Genomic DNA, 13,939 nt, shown 5'->3' with positions numbered 1-13,939 from the left:
ATAGCAGCAAATACGATTTATTAAATTGAGGCTTTGAAGTTTGGATGACTCCTATATTTCTCTCTTTAGGTGTTACGGTGGACAGCTACTCCTGCTTGGACCCCGGCATCCCTGTGAATGGTATCCGCTATGGACAGGACTTTTCAATCGGGTCCACGGTGTCATTTGGTTGCGACTCGGGCTACAGACTCAGCCACGAAGAGCCACTAGTATGTGAGAAGAACCACTGGTGGAGCCACTCACTACCTACATGTGACGGTAAATATTTCAAGAGCTGCTAAAGTAGTGGACCAATTTTAAATGTTTTAGTCGTTATGCCATTGCAATGCAAGCTGCATTTTAACTGTAGATCATACTGTGGTTTCTGTTCAAAACTTTTATCACTTAGATTGATTTTTTTTCTTTTTTAAATACGATTACTTATTTAATGTAAGTGCACATTTTTCTGCATTTCTTCTTGTTTCTTTTTAACTCATAATAGTAATCTTATGTGAAACACAATCAACTTGTTGAACATTAGGCTCTGTGCATATTTTTCTTCTAGTCAGTTAACTTGACTGATCTATTTCATGTGAAAACATTATAAGCAAACCATGTTTAACTGTGCTTGGGACAGACATTATGCATGTTAAACTCAATGCACTAAATCGTATTTATTGTACCACTCTTCACATATAATACATTATATATTCGAGCAGAGGTGCTTAATATTATGGATCAAATTTTTCACAGAAACCCTGTAAAAAATAAAATAAAATAAAATAAATAAATAAATAATCTAATTTAGAGACTTTTCTTTATGAAATATTTGTGATTTTGTTCAATATGACTCATTTGAATGGCATATAACGACGTTTTACACTCATGTTAACGGTTTGGGTTGTGATATCTCAGTGGATACATTGAAAGGGTTAATTCAATAATGAGAATTTGAAACTGACGTGTATTGTATACAGGTTGAAGTTTGCTGAAAATAAGTAATAACTATGTGAAAACACAATATGAATGGGAAGCGATTCACTGCCAGATAAACTCGTGACTTTATATTATTTGCTTTGGTTTCAGCGTTACCATTTATTTCAAGACCAGTAAAATACATTCACAAAATGGAAACAGCCACTAGATCTTCCAAGGTCATCTTAACTGCAGTCTCTGTAATGATGTACACCAAAATTTGACAATACACGGTACACTTTTTGAAATATCCCCTTTTGAAAAAATGATTGGCTCGTTCACAGAAATCGTTACTTTTACAGACTTTCCATTTATTGAAATAGAAAGAGAGACTGCGTGTCTTATCTGTTACGGCACACAAAAGGAGGCTGAGGTGTGTGAAAAAGATCAGAAGTTTAGCCATCGTCTCTGTTCGAGGAGCTGAGTCACATGTTCTGCGACAAAATTACTAGTTCACGCACACGCACACACTCTCGCTCACACACACATAGACACACACACACACACACACACACACACACACACACACACACACACACACACACACACAGAGGAGGCTGCCGATAGGCGATGATTTGAGAAAAAGATTAAAGATCTGTGGGCAAGTTGTGTGTGTTTGTGTGAGTGCATTAGTATGTGTGTGTGTGAGTGTGTAAATGTGTTTGTTTGTTTGCTTGTGTGTGTGTGTGTGTGTGTGTGTGTGTGTGTGTGTGTGTGTGTGTGTGTGTGTGTGTGTGCTGCATTTATCCATGTGCCTCCTGTCACCTCCTCTCCTGTGTGAACCCTCAACACAGGAAGGTTGGAGTTGAGGTTGGCGAGAGCCTGTGTTGCCTGTCACGTCCTTTCTTTTCTCTTTCAAATCAAGGGGTTGGGGTGGGAGGGAGGGAGGGAGGGAGGGGGCACAAGACTTGGTGAGGAGAAGAGGAAAGCGTCTCTGTCTCTCTCGCTCTCTCGTTCCAATCAGGGTGGAGCTGGAGAGGAGAGGGAACAGAAGAGATGCTGCACTGCTGCATCGCTCTCGTGGTGGCTTGTTCAGTGTGGCTTGTTGGCTCATCTGAATGCACATTTGAATTGCACAGTTCCTGGGACAGGCAGTGGATCCCTCCAAGGAGGCAGTTTGAGCGTATAAACATCAAGCGCGCTGCCTGGAATTTGCGGGCTGAATGCCAGTAGACTGTGTTTACACAATATGTACCCATACAAATATACTATTTGCCGTTGTGGCTGCTAGGAGATGAAATGCCCCGATGATTGACAACTCGTACACATAAATTCAAGTAGAGCATCACGAAAGGCGGCAGACTCGGCATTGAAAGCAAATTCTGCTCGTGGCCTGCAGTCTAAGGGATGAGCTTTAAGCTCTGTACAATTTAAACCAAGTGTGCATTTTGTGTTTAAAGAACTAACGTTAATCAAAGTTTATGCAGGTTTGATCTGTCTTACAAACAAAAACAAAAATGAAAAAGCAATTATGACTTCAATGAATCAGTGGATGTTTATTACTTCACAATTTTCTAAATGTATATTTCAAAGACTTAGGAATTGAAGTGGAGCCTCTCCGCCCAAATCTGTTTGGTATGCTGGAAATGAAGGAGCGATCAGACAGAAAGAGCTGCGAGCTGATAGAGGTTGATCGAAAAGGCAGATAGTAAGATAGGGGGAGAGAGAGAAAGAAACTGGCACGGATAGAGATGTAATGCAGTGTTTCACTTTTCTCACACAGCTCAGCATTCAAAATAAAGCGCTTCCCGGAAGAAAAGTATAAATAATTAATAACGCTATGTGAGTGTGTGTGTGTGTGTTGGTGTGGCGTGCATTTAGTATATATTCTCTCCTCCTCAGTCCTTTTGTTTGGCCTACACTAATGTTAAAACTACACTTGAATGACTGTGAATACATTGACGCCCTGCTGTAGTTATACGTGTAGCATTAAACTTCCTGGTAGAAGTAGAAACAAACAAGGGTCTGCACTGATCTGATAAAGGGTGCAGTTGTCAGAGTTGGTGGATTCCTGCTCACACGGCCAGTACATGATAAAATATCCGGCTACTGCAGCAGAACTTTCAGGTTTGACCTTCTCCCTGCCGCTCTGCCACGGCTGCACTTCTGAGGTAATGTTATGGCATTTTATAAGTTTATTGTAAGAGGAAATGACAGACCAGCCAGCCCACTGTAAGGTGAGCCTGGTGGAGCAGGCAGAAATGAAGCCGCCTGCAACATATGCACGCATTAGTATGCATAGAATGAGCAACAGATTTCTCCAAGCTTTTTCAGAGGACCTGATCTCAGTGCAAGTGCAGGTCTCCCCCTGCATAACAATGTTGGCAGCAGAACCACGTGCAGAACTTTCAGGGTCGTCCCGAGGCCATACTGAGAGGCTCAAAAATGTTTTAAGTAGTCTCCGAAAAAACCGTTGTCTTGCTTTTTACTGCTTTGAATAATTTGAAAATCAGACTTAACAGAAAAAAAGAAAAAACCTCAGATGAAAGACACGTCACCGTTTTGTACACAATGCAGCTATTACACCGCATTAATGGAGAATACTGTCCTAAATCATTTTCTGGCCTTGTTTTTTTTTTCTTAGAATTTTTATTTCATGTCTATTTGTTCTTTCAGTACAAGAGCTCAGACACTTCATATCTCAAAGCTACAAATTGCAAATAGCTTTTTTAAGTCTCTCACACTCAACACTAATAGAAAATACACTTATTGTCCAGATGGTCACTTGTATAAAGAGAAACTTAGAATTTTAATCACCCTCACTCCCTCTAAAACTTTGCTTTGCGCACACATTTCCCTTATTCGCAGCTTATGTTGTATTTTTTACAATTCAACTCTACTTTACTGCAGACTATATGATTGTTATTAAGGCTGAAAAATATTATATTTGCACCTTTTGTTTGGTTCCAAACATCGAACACTACATAAAATAAATGTGTGTGTGCACTGAAATATGATTATGAAGCTCCACAGTGTAGGAGATATTGAATTAGCGGCGGGAATCTTGATATCATCACTAACTACTAAAACTACAGTGAATGTTTTGTTCGATTGACGAGCGCTTTTTCATTAGTTCATAAAAGTTTATGCGATATTTGTTAGCACCTGCTCAATGCCGTTTTAGAGGTCCACCGAAGGCTTCCCTCAACCCTGTCCGTCCAGAGTGGGACTGTGATTATACAAAAGCTGTTTCTGTCAGTTGAGCACCATCCAGAGGCTCCGCTCACGGGCATCATACTGGTCTCAAAGTGGCCACAAACTCTGCACGTGTTAGAGATGAGCATATGACTTTACAGTTTTGCAAATTAGTAAATCTCGCGATACTGTTATGCACCTATAGAAGGAATAAGATTTATCCTCATCAGGTGTTGTTTCAAGGACACTAAATGATATCACCAACAAATAATGCATTATTTATATTCCCAGTGCAGTGTGTAGCAGGTGTTAAATTATTTATGTCATTATTTTATGTCTATCCTCGAGTGGGAGGAATAAATCAGAAATATCTGGCTCAAAGATTTCAAGTAAAGTTGTAAGGGGGAACACACTGATGCAACTATGTTTTTCCATTTCCTAATGTGAGAAGGAGCACATTTTTACGCTGTCAGCGCATGCAGAGCTCTCTACCCACAACTGTCTACCCCCTGCCCTGCCAAGTCAAGTGTGTGTGTGATTGTGTGTGTGTGTGTGTGTGTGTGTGTGTGTGTGTGTGTGTGTGTGTGTGTGTGTGTGTGTGTGTGTGTGTGTGTGTGTGTGTGTGTGTGTGTGTGTGTGTGTGTGCATGTGTGTGTGCGCGCGCGCATACTACAGAAGTGGTATTAAAGGTCCGCAGGGAAGCATTATCTGTTTTAGCTATCAACAATCTGATGTGAACCTCCTCTCTCCTCTCCGTCCCCTGTCTCTGCTCATCTTCCTCCCTCTGCCTCTCTCTCCCCTACTCTGTCTCTCTCAATCCATCCAGCTCTGTGCGGCGGGGATGTTAGAGGTCCCTGGGGAACCATCCTTAGTCCCGGCTATCCAGACAGCTACCCTTCATCTCTCAACTGTACCTGGACTGTTGAAGTCAGCCACGGGAAAGGCAAGAGACACTCACAGATCCACACTCCCTAATAGAGAGAGACGGAGTGAGAGACGGCACCAAGTGGCGCAGCAAGCCGAGTGCTTCAGAGACCGCTGTGTTACACTTGCTTTACATGGAGCTTCTTGGCTTTCGAGGTTTATAACACACTTGGTCGCATTGAAATTGCAGGACTTGGACTGCAGTCTTATCAGTCTTAGGCACTGAGGGGAGTTTGCATGTTCCGTGTACCCATCCAGACCGTGTATAAAAACAAATGCAGACACAGAATATCCATTCAGCGAGTTCGCCCTCATAAATATGGAATATCGAGCATGTGCTCCAGATCACTCAAAATATTAAGATCATTTTATGCAAATAGAATAATGTGACATGCAATATGATTTATTACCTTCTGAATACATCAGCATTATCTATGATTGCATACGTTTTTAACGTGTTTGAAAAGAAGGTGTAAATGTGCTGTTACTGTGGTGAGAGGTATTCCATCAACTGGCCCCCCCACAATATTTATTTGTAGATTTCATTTTAATATTGATCCCTTCTTATGTTTGGATTATTTTTTTTTATTAGTCTTGTTTTTTTTCACAGCTTTTCATTTGTGACAAATCACCTCCCATCTTGTGATTTATATATTCTCTTGGTTTTTTTTGCTAACATAACGGTGATATGATAACTGCCTCCACCAGAACATCCAGCTGTGTTCTTCATGGTGAACTCAAAAATTAAAAAAATACAGTTGTGGCAGATTCTTTTCATGAAAACTGGATCTAACGCATTAAAAAAAAAAAATTATTGAATACTCCTGTTTGCGAAGCTAAAATCTGTAAATGTACTTAATGCTTACTTTAAATGTGTATTTAACTAATTTGCAGTTTTGCTTTATTTCCTTCATGTATTTTGATAACAGGTTACAATTTGCTATCTGCTGTCACAAACAATCAAAATGATTCATAAACTGTCTTTTTAATTCTCCACTTCTTCCCTATCTTTCTAACAGGAGTCCAGTTTCAGTTCAATTCCTTCCATCTGGAGGACCAACACGACTACCTCTTGGTTACTGAGAACGGGAGTTTCCTGCAACCACTGGCTCGCCTGACCGGCAACGAGTTGCCTAGCAACATCAACGCTGGTCTCTATGGCAACTTTAAAGCCCAGCTACGATTCATCTCCGACTTTTCCATTTCATACGAGGGCTTCAACATAACTTTCTCCGGTAATTTACTACACTGCGGCCACACACACACACGGGGCGCTGTTCCACTTCAGCAGGTCTCATTTACGCTCTGTTCACCAGGAGTTTCCTCTTAATTCACATATTGACGGAATATGGCGTGTGTTAGAATCAGACTGAACGTGACAGAGGGAAGTAATGTGAAATGGTGATTGAACTTGAAATGATTTCAACAGTGAAGTAGGGCAGCTGAGAAACTTATGGAAATGAGCAGTAGGAAATAACAGCTTCTCGTCGAAGAAACAAGAGCAGCAACACAGAGCAGACGACTACTGTCTCAGGAAATGAATGTGGTAAATTAAGTGGAGTAGCTTTATTTTGAGTTGTAAAGTTCATTTATATTGCAGCTTAGCACAGAGACCTACTCAATTATGGACATAGATTTCCACAGTCTTAACCGTCTGACAGGCCGCCACCACGAGACACGAGAGCACACTGTTCTTTACATTTAAGTGTGAAATGAGGTACAAACAGCAAATTCTCTGACCTGTCTGACCACAGTTACTTTCCTCTGATTTAATACTGAAATAGCTCACTAATGTATGAGGGTCTATGACCTGCTGAGGCTGTAAAGTGGTCAAGCAGATTATTTACATCTTGTTCCTTATTCAGCGGTATACAGTTGTGTTGTAATATCAGTGAACTCCACCGATTTGTTCAGGCTTATAGTGGCAAACACGTGGTCTGCGGGCCAAAAGCAGCCCATCAGAGGGTCCATTGCATTATTACGATTAGAAAGAAAAATGCTATCTTGAATTTTTCACAGAGACCTGAGTCAGGAGAGCGTGCTGCCTTATTGTTAGAGATGTTGCATGAGCATCAAAGCAACACTTTGAGGGTGAAGTCTGCAGAAATCCTGTGCACTGCGAAGCAGCTGACTTTTGCCAACATTAATCTGTCGAGAAAAACTGCAGCAGATTTTTTTGTTTTTTCAGATCCTTTTTCAAATTGGTCAAAAGGAACACAGAATCAAATCATTTGCTGCATTTTTGGATGCAGCAAAACGAGAAAACAATAGAGGACAACGATTGTTAAAAATGGCATAAAGTTTCTCCTGTTTTGTTGAAATTTGAAAATACGATAATTTCATATTGTATCTCTTTGCACTAAACATAAGAACATAGTTTGTTGGAATTATTTATAGGTTCCAATTCCAAAAATATGGAATTTGTCATCTTTAATTACACATTTTCAAACACGTAGCGCCATTTTAATTTTTTTCCCTGATTTAGATTTTTTTTGGACGGATCCCAATGTAGTCTTCAAATCTATCAAACTGGAATCAGAGGTTTCATTTTAAGTGTAAATCAATACGTCCTGGTTAGGGAGTGACTGGTGTTTGTAGCTTGGTTCATTTAAGCCTTTGACATTTAGACTCTGCTCCCCTCTTTGCTATCAAAGTGTGTGTCATGCCACAAGGTAAAGCTCTCTCTGGGGTGTTAAGAAGAAAGGTTGTGGATGCTTTAAGCAAGGCATATGTTGTTGGGTTTTTTTTTTATGTCCAAATGATGGGAAATAAACTAGTATATGTGAGTAAAATACTTTCTGCTGGTTTGATTACTGCTGTCCAGCTCAGAAAAAAAGAATATACTGCAAAAACAAGTCTCCAATCATATAGACCAGCACTGACCAACTTTGGAGATTACTATGCATCTAAATTCTTCTTAGATGCCACTTTTTGAAAGAAAATTGGCTTATTATATTTTCTTCTTCTTCTTCTTTTTTTTTTTAAATCGGCCTGGTGTTCAGCCTTGGGGCAGAGGAAGGTTAAGGTTTGGTTTTTGATAAATGGATCAAGAGGCTTTTTTAAACAAGCATGCACACGACTAGATTTAATGAGCCAGTCTAGGAGTCGGTGGTGTCCTTTTCATTTTCTAACTTTTTAAAAAAAAAAAAAACTGTCCTCTTGGGGCAGAAGTACAAAAATAACTGTTGTTGTGTAAAGTGAAGGTTTTATCACTTACTCTCCCTCTAAACTGTTATTTCTTCCTGGGTTTTCAAGACGACCCATAAAATCTTACGAATTGCTTTCAGAAATAAAACAGAACAGCAGAGAGAGGTTACACAACATTAAACTGAATGCAATCAACCATTAAACAACGCAGGATGAATAAAGGAGGAAATGGAAATGGATTTCTCATAGCTTTGCTGGTTCTGTTCCAACTATTCTTACAAATTACAGCCGCTGTACTGATCTATGCTTGTGTTTGTCATGGAAATGTCCCTGCTGTGTTCCAGACGTCCTCAGTCTCAGTAGAATCTACTGAGACTGAGTAGATGATTCAACTCCATCTTAACGTTTCGTGCAGTAGGAAACAAAGAATATGCACTGATTGTTCTTGGATGAACCTTTAATCTGCGTCGCATTTTGTACCTGCAAGTCAGTTTTTGACGTCAGATTTTCAGCATGAATGCAACTAACCCAGTGAACACAATACACTTGTGGCTGCACTGTAGTGATCTAAACACATGCATGTATAATCATGATAATAGATCTGAAAAAAGTTGGCTTGTTTTTTTTTTATTGTATGAGGACTTCCGCTCCTCACAGCACAAAGAGGGTTTAGAAACAAAAGGAGCATGAGTGAGCCAGTAGAACATCAGGTGATAAATGGTGATTTAGAGGATGAGAAGTAAGCAAGAGATGCTGGACAAATGCCACCTGAAGGCTTTAAAATGTTGCACGTTCAATGGTTTGGATGGCAGAAGGGATCAGGCAGTATTGGAGGAACCAGAGCACCCGGGGAACGGCGGCTGGCGTGAAACTAGTGAGGCAGAACGTCTGTGTGAGCAACGGACTGAAGACGCTGATGATTGTATGTGAAACAGTGTGGAGCCGGGAAAATTCTGTGAATTATGCTGGCTGACGCATGTGCTTGTCCATGTTTGTGCAAATTTATTATCACTGTTCAAATTTGTTATTTTCAGTTTTTATTATCTTTATTTCTGAAAAAATAATTCAAGTTGTCTTGAATTGATCTCCAATATCATGTTTCCGAATATGAGCTTTTTAAATGGGGGTCATTTTATAATCTGGAGTCGCCTCATATTCGGATCAATGCAGTATTTGCTCATCTCACTCCACCTTTGAAATGAAGTAAAGGTGGAATTTGGGACAAAGTTCAAAGTTATACTGTAGCTGCACCTCATAAACAGGATCATTCTTCTCCACCTTACTACCCTTCCAGTGCACTCTCATGGACTCATTGAACAAAGGAGCTCTTTAATCTGAGGCTACACTGAGAGACGTTTTACTGCCTCCCAGATGGCATAAGCTGATACTTAGAATGTAACACATGGGAGGTGTCACCGGAGATTTGAGTTGCCAATCTCAACATGCTCGACATGCTGTATCATCCTGCAGCACACTCTCAAATACACACTGCACCATCAGTCTCAGCCTGCTGAGAGGGAATCTCCTGCTGCACCCAGTTTAACACAAACTCAACTAGTTCACATCAGGACAGATGGCAATCAATCCAAGATTTACGACCTGTCAACTACTTATTCACGCCTGCATGTATGCTGGCATGCATAAGTCATGTTTTAATCATGTGTTCTTTCAGGAGTTTTCATATCAGGATGTATTATTTTGCTGACAAGAGAGTAATAGTCATGCTATACTTCGACAAATATTAAACGCATTGTTCCGAATTTCGATACGGGAGTGTTTTTTTCCTAAACTGATTTGCTGAATGAACAATAGGCATTTCCATCTCTACAGAATTTCTCACTAACTGTAATGGTGCTCAAGTAATAGTTGAAATGAACCCTGCAAAAAGAAATCTGCACTACAGTCAGAACAACTTATCATTTTCTCAGTGACAACTTGTGGTGTCATTTTTAAGTTTTTTTATAATGTTTCTCTCTTTCCGTAAATCTGACATTTAACATGAATGCCTTTTTCTCCTGCAGAGTATACTTTGGAGCCCTGTGAAGACCCTGGCTTGCCTCGCTTTGGAAGGAGGAACGGCTACAGTTTTGGCATTGGAGACACGCTGTCTTTTTCCTGCAATATGGGATACCGCCTAGAGGGGGCACCGGAGTTAATCTGTTTGGGAGGCGGGCGTAGAATGTGGAGCTCCCCATTACCTAGATGTGTTGGTATGTGAACATGTTACTTTCAGTAACATTTTGATATTATTAGTACAGCCGATGTTTGTTACCTCCAGAAACAGCTGGATTATCTGAGTCATCCAACACCATAGATAAATTACAATGGAGCCTTGTGTCACATTTCCTGTGTATGGAAGCATCAAGACAATTGCTCAAAGTAAAACAAAGCCATACTCATATATTATCTTCGGAATTGTTTCATTGCGTCCAAGTCCAAGAACATCAGAATCAGTTTAAGTCACCATGCTAAAATATTTTCTCCCACTCCGACATGACATACATTTACTGATTAAACCTTAAACGTTGACTGATGAATGTAGCTTGTTTTTTTTTTTTAAGTCACCAGTAGGCAGACACGTCTGTGCTGTTCACATTCCTCTCTCACCTCATATAATTATCATTAGACATGATGAGAAATATGACCACCTTTTATTTAACGCTGGAACAGTTTGGGCTTTATCATGTTCCCAGAGGCTATTTTTTTGAACACTCACTGAATAAGGATGATGTGATGACAGCTCAAGACTGACACGATACTATATAAAATAATGCCTGGAAGCCACACATAAATATCCTGTATATTATAAGTGAGCTATATGAAAAAAGGCCTTTGGGACTCAAATATGCCAAGAAGGGTTTTAGCTGACTGTCTTCTCCAAACTGTGATACATTCACTGAACGAGACACAAAATAAGATGAGATAGGTCTTAGTGATAAAAGGATCCAATTCACAGTTTGTACATGTCTCACATACACGAGCTGCAATTGGCCGGGACAGGGTGACTCCAACTTATGGTCAACACACCCCTTCACACAGGTTTCTGTCTCTCACTTTGTTTAAAGCCACTTCACTAACTAAACACATCAAGTAAATATAATATCTATTAGAATTCAAGTAGCACAGGGCTGCCAACTCTGACACATTGAGAACAAGAGTCATGCTATTAATGCCAAACTCTCATGTCTACTCCCAAATTGGGGCTGATCTCGGGCTCATAAGAATCTTCACACTAAAGGGTTCTGTTGGGAGTGACTGCTGTGAAATGTTGGCTTTCTTGTTTGTCGCTGGGGAGAACCTTCCTTCCTTACACAGGCCTGTAATTGCCGTCCATGTTTCACCTAGTGTTGTTGACTATACTTAATTTCATTGAAATAACATTACTATAGCAACAATGGATGTGAAGATAATATTGTAATTGAGGCAGAAATGTGTGATTTCTCCCTCTCTCGCCCCATTTTGTTTCTAAGAATTAAAATTGCCCTTGGCTATGCTGCATGCTTCACAAGTGCCTCCTGGCCCCCGGAGAGCGCCTGCCCTCTGCCCCTCAGTAGATATGATAAGGCCGATGGTAAACACGAGTTTATCCATGTCGAGCAGTACATGCACATGTAACCTTGGGGTAAGCAGGACATGCATAAATGAGATTTTGATTTGGAGAATCAATAAGATGCGATGATAAAAGCACACGGAAAAAAGGAAACATCCCTTCAAGATGTGTCGCTTTAAATGTAAGATGTGGCAGAAGGCCAAATCAATTCAGGCCTACTAGTTATCACAACAGGGGTGGAAAAAAAAAGCTCTTAGATGTACAGTTTCTAAATTTAGATTACTTGTGAGAATGTTTTTTTTCTGCAGTTGTGTTTCAGCTGTTCAAATGTGTGTCTACATATATTTACTTATCTGTCATCGACGTGCGAAAAATGATAATGCAAAGTGGTGGGGATGCTATCGTATCAGTGTAGTCCCTTTTGCTATATTTAGCGCCAGTGTATTCTGTTGCATTGCTGCACGATGTGGTACACTGAACGGGAAAGCAGTATAGAGGAACAAGAATATTAGAAACCTACATTTTCTTCTATCTGGCAAACTCTTTGATTTACAAGACACATAAAGGTGGGATGTTGTTATTGTTAGTACCACCGAAATGTTGTTGGTATGACTTTGTGTTTGCTGATGCATTTGCCATCGTTCTAAAGGTTGAGATTGTTTCTTTTGCTGCATCTTCATCATAAAAATGTAAAAATATCGATGTTAGTATGAGAAGTCTAAAGCCATAATGTAACACTTGATAGTCACAACTATTTTGTCATGTGTCTTCATCTGTCCATTTTATTCGAGACAAACAGCATTGAGCTGATGAAGCCACTTGGATATAAGATGTCTTCCAAGAAGACACTTAATCAGGTCCAGTTGACCTGATTAAGTTGCTTTAAGATCCATTCTACCTGGGCAAATCACAATGTGCATCAACGAGTTATTACTCTGAAGCATTAGCAACTGAGAAACAGTTAGTCTGTTAATCTGTTTGTTTGCTAAAAGTTTAGGTACTCGTCACAAAGAAATTTTAAAGGTACCACAAAGGTGTCCTCAAATAAACATATCCTTTTGGTTTATCTAAGCATACTCATTTTTACAGGGAGGAGGCATATACAGTATTAACAATTCAATAATTCAGATCAACTGGACTTGGTCTTAGATGTTTCTTTATCCACTAGAGTAGGCTGGCTCGTCGATCTAAATGGTGGTGGGATTCAGGTATTTAAGGGTTCTTCCGTTGAGACTAAGTGAAAGTGTAACACCATACCTGAACTCCGTTCTTTCGTTTCTGCCAAACAGATTTTCCGATTCAGCTTTGAAATGTCATGGTCAATCAATACTGACCTATTTTAAACCCCATGTGTCCACATGTGATTTCACTGACCACAGTGAATGTCGATTAAACAGTCGAGTATGAACAAGCATCACCCCGGACTCTGTCGCCCGCCAACAAAGAAAGCCTAGTCCATTAATATATGAAGCCAAGAATGATGCGTCCAAGGGAACCGCGTGATGTGATGAAGCCACTTGGATAAGGGACAAAATGTCTTCCAAGACATTTGAGATTCTCTTGGCTTGCGTTTGTGTGTACTAATATGTATTGTTTCTGAACACTGTATTATTTTTAAGCCTGCTTTGGGAGGTTGGAGAGGTAACATAAGAAGAATTGGAATATAAAGAAGGGATTCAGAGGGTGAAGAGAGTGGTAAAGGAGTATAGGGGTCTATCGATGAGTGCGAGAGAGAAGGGAAGCACAAGAATGAAGGAGTTAAAGAGAAGAGGGTGGGGAGGTAATTTTCTAAATGGAAACTATAGCCGGGTGATTTATTGACGAGATGGCAGCTGTAATATGACTATTACACCAGTACAGACACAGACAGAGAGAGAATGAGTGGGGGATGGGTGGAAAAGAGTGGATAAGGATGTAGATGCCATAGATAGAGGACATGTGTGAGAAGTGCAGAGTGTAAAAAAGAAAAACAACAAAAAAAACAAGCAGAGTGCTTGTTTCGGTAAATTAGATCATGAATTCTACTGCCTGTTCATTCTCCTCCACAGAAGTAGATGACTGACAATGCAGATTACCGAAAGATTGTTAAATTACTCTCAAGCACACAAACACTCCCAAGCAAGAGAATGATGATTTGAAGCATTCAAACACTTGAAAATGTATCTTTTATAAAATTATACTTCAAGTACAGTCTATTGGCGCTTTTCCACGAGTAACTATTCTTCCCAA

At 40.0% G+C, this 13,939-nt stretch overlaps 1 protein-coding gene across 1 annotated transcript in view; it reads left to right on the top strand.

Annotated features, from left to right (window-relative positions):
- The window catches only part of LOC308122805 (CUB and sushi domain-containing protein 3-like), a gene marked incomplete at both ends in the record, with an annotated part of 358,715 nt that overhangs the window by 272,677 nt on the left and 72,099 nt on the right, over positions 1–13,939 (top strand). Inside the window, 4 exons of the mRNA XM_080484894.1 lie at positions 70–258; positions 4,916–5,032; positions 6,033–6,248; positions 10,182–10,370. Of these exons, the coding sequence (XP_080341020.1) occupies positions 70–258; positions 4,916–5,032; positions 6,033–6,248; positions 10,182–10,370 (711 nt within the window). The remainder of the gene's footprint in view (positions 1–69; positions 259–4,915; positions 5,033–6,032; positions 6,249–10,181; positions 10,371–13,939) is intronic.

This window comes from Lipophrys pholis (assembly GCF_963383615.2).
Source record: "Lipophrys pholis genome assembly, chromosome: 17".
NCBI lineage: Eukaryota > Metazoa > Chordata > Actinopteri > Blenniiformes > Blenniidae > Lipophrys > Lipophrys pholis.
The sequence above is the reverse complement of the archived record's forward strand: the minus strand, read 5'-3'. Positions and strand labels throughout refer to the sequence as shown.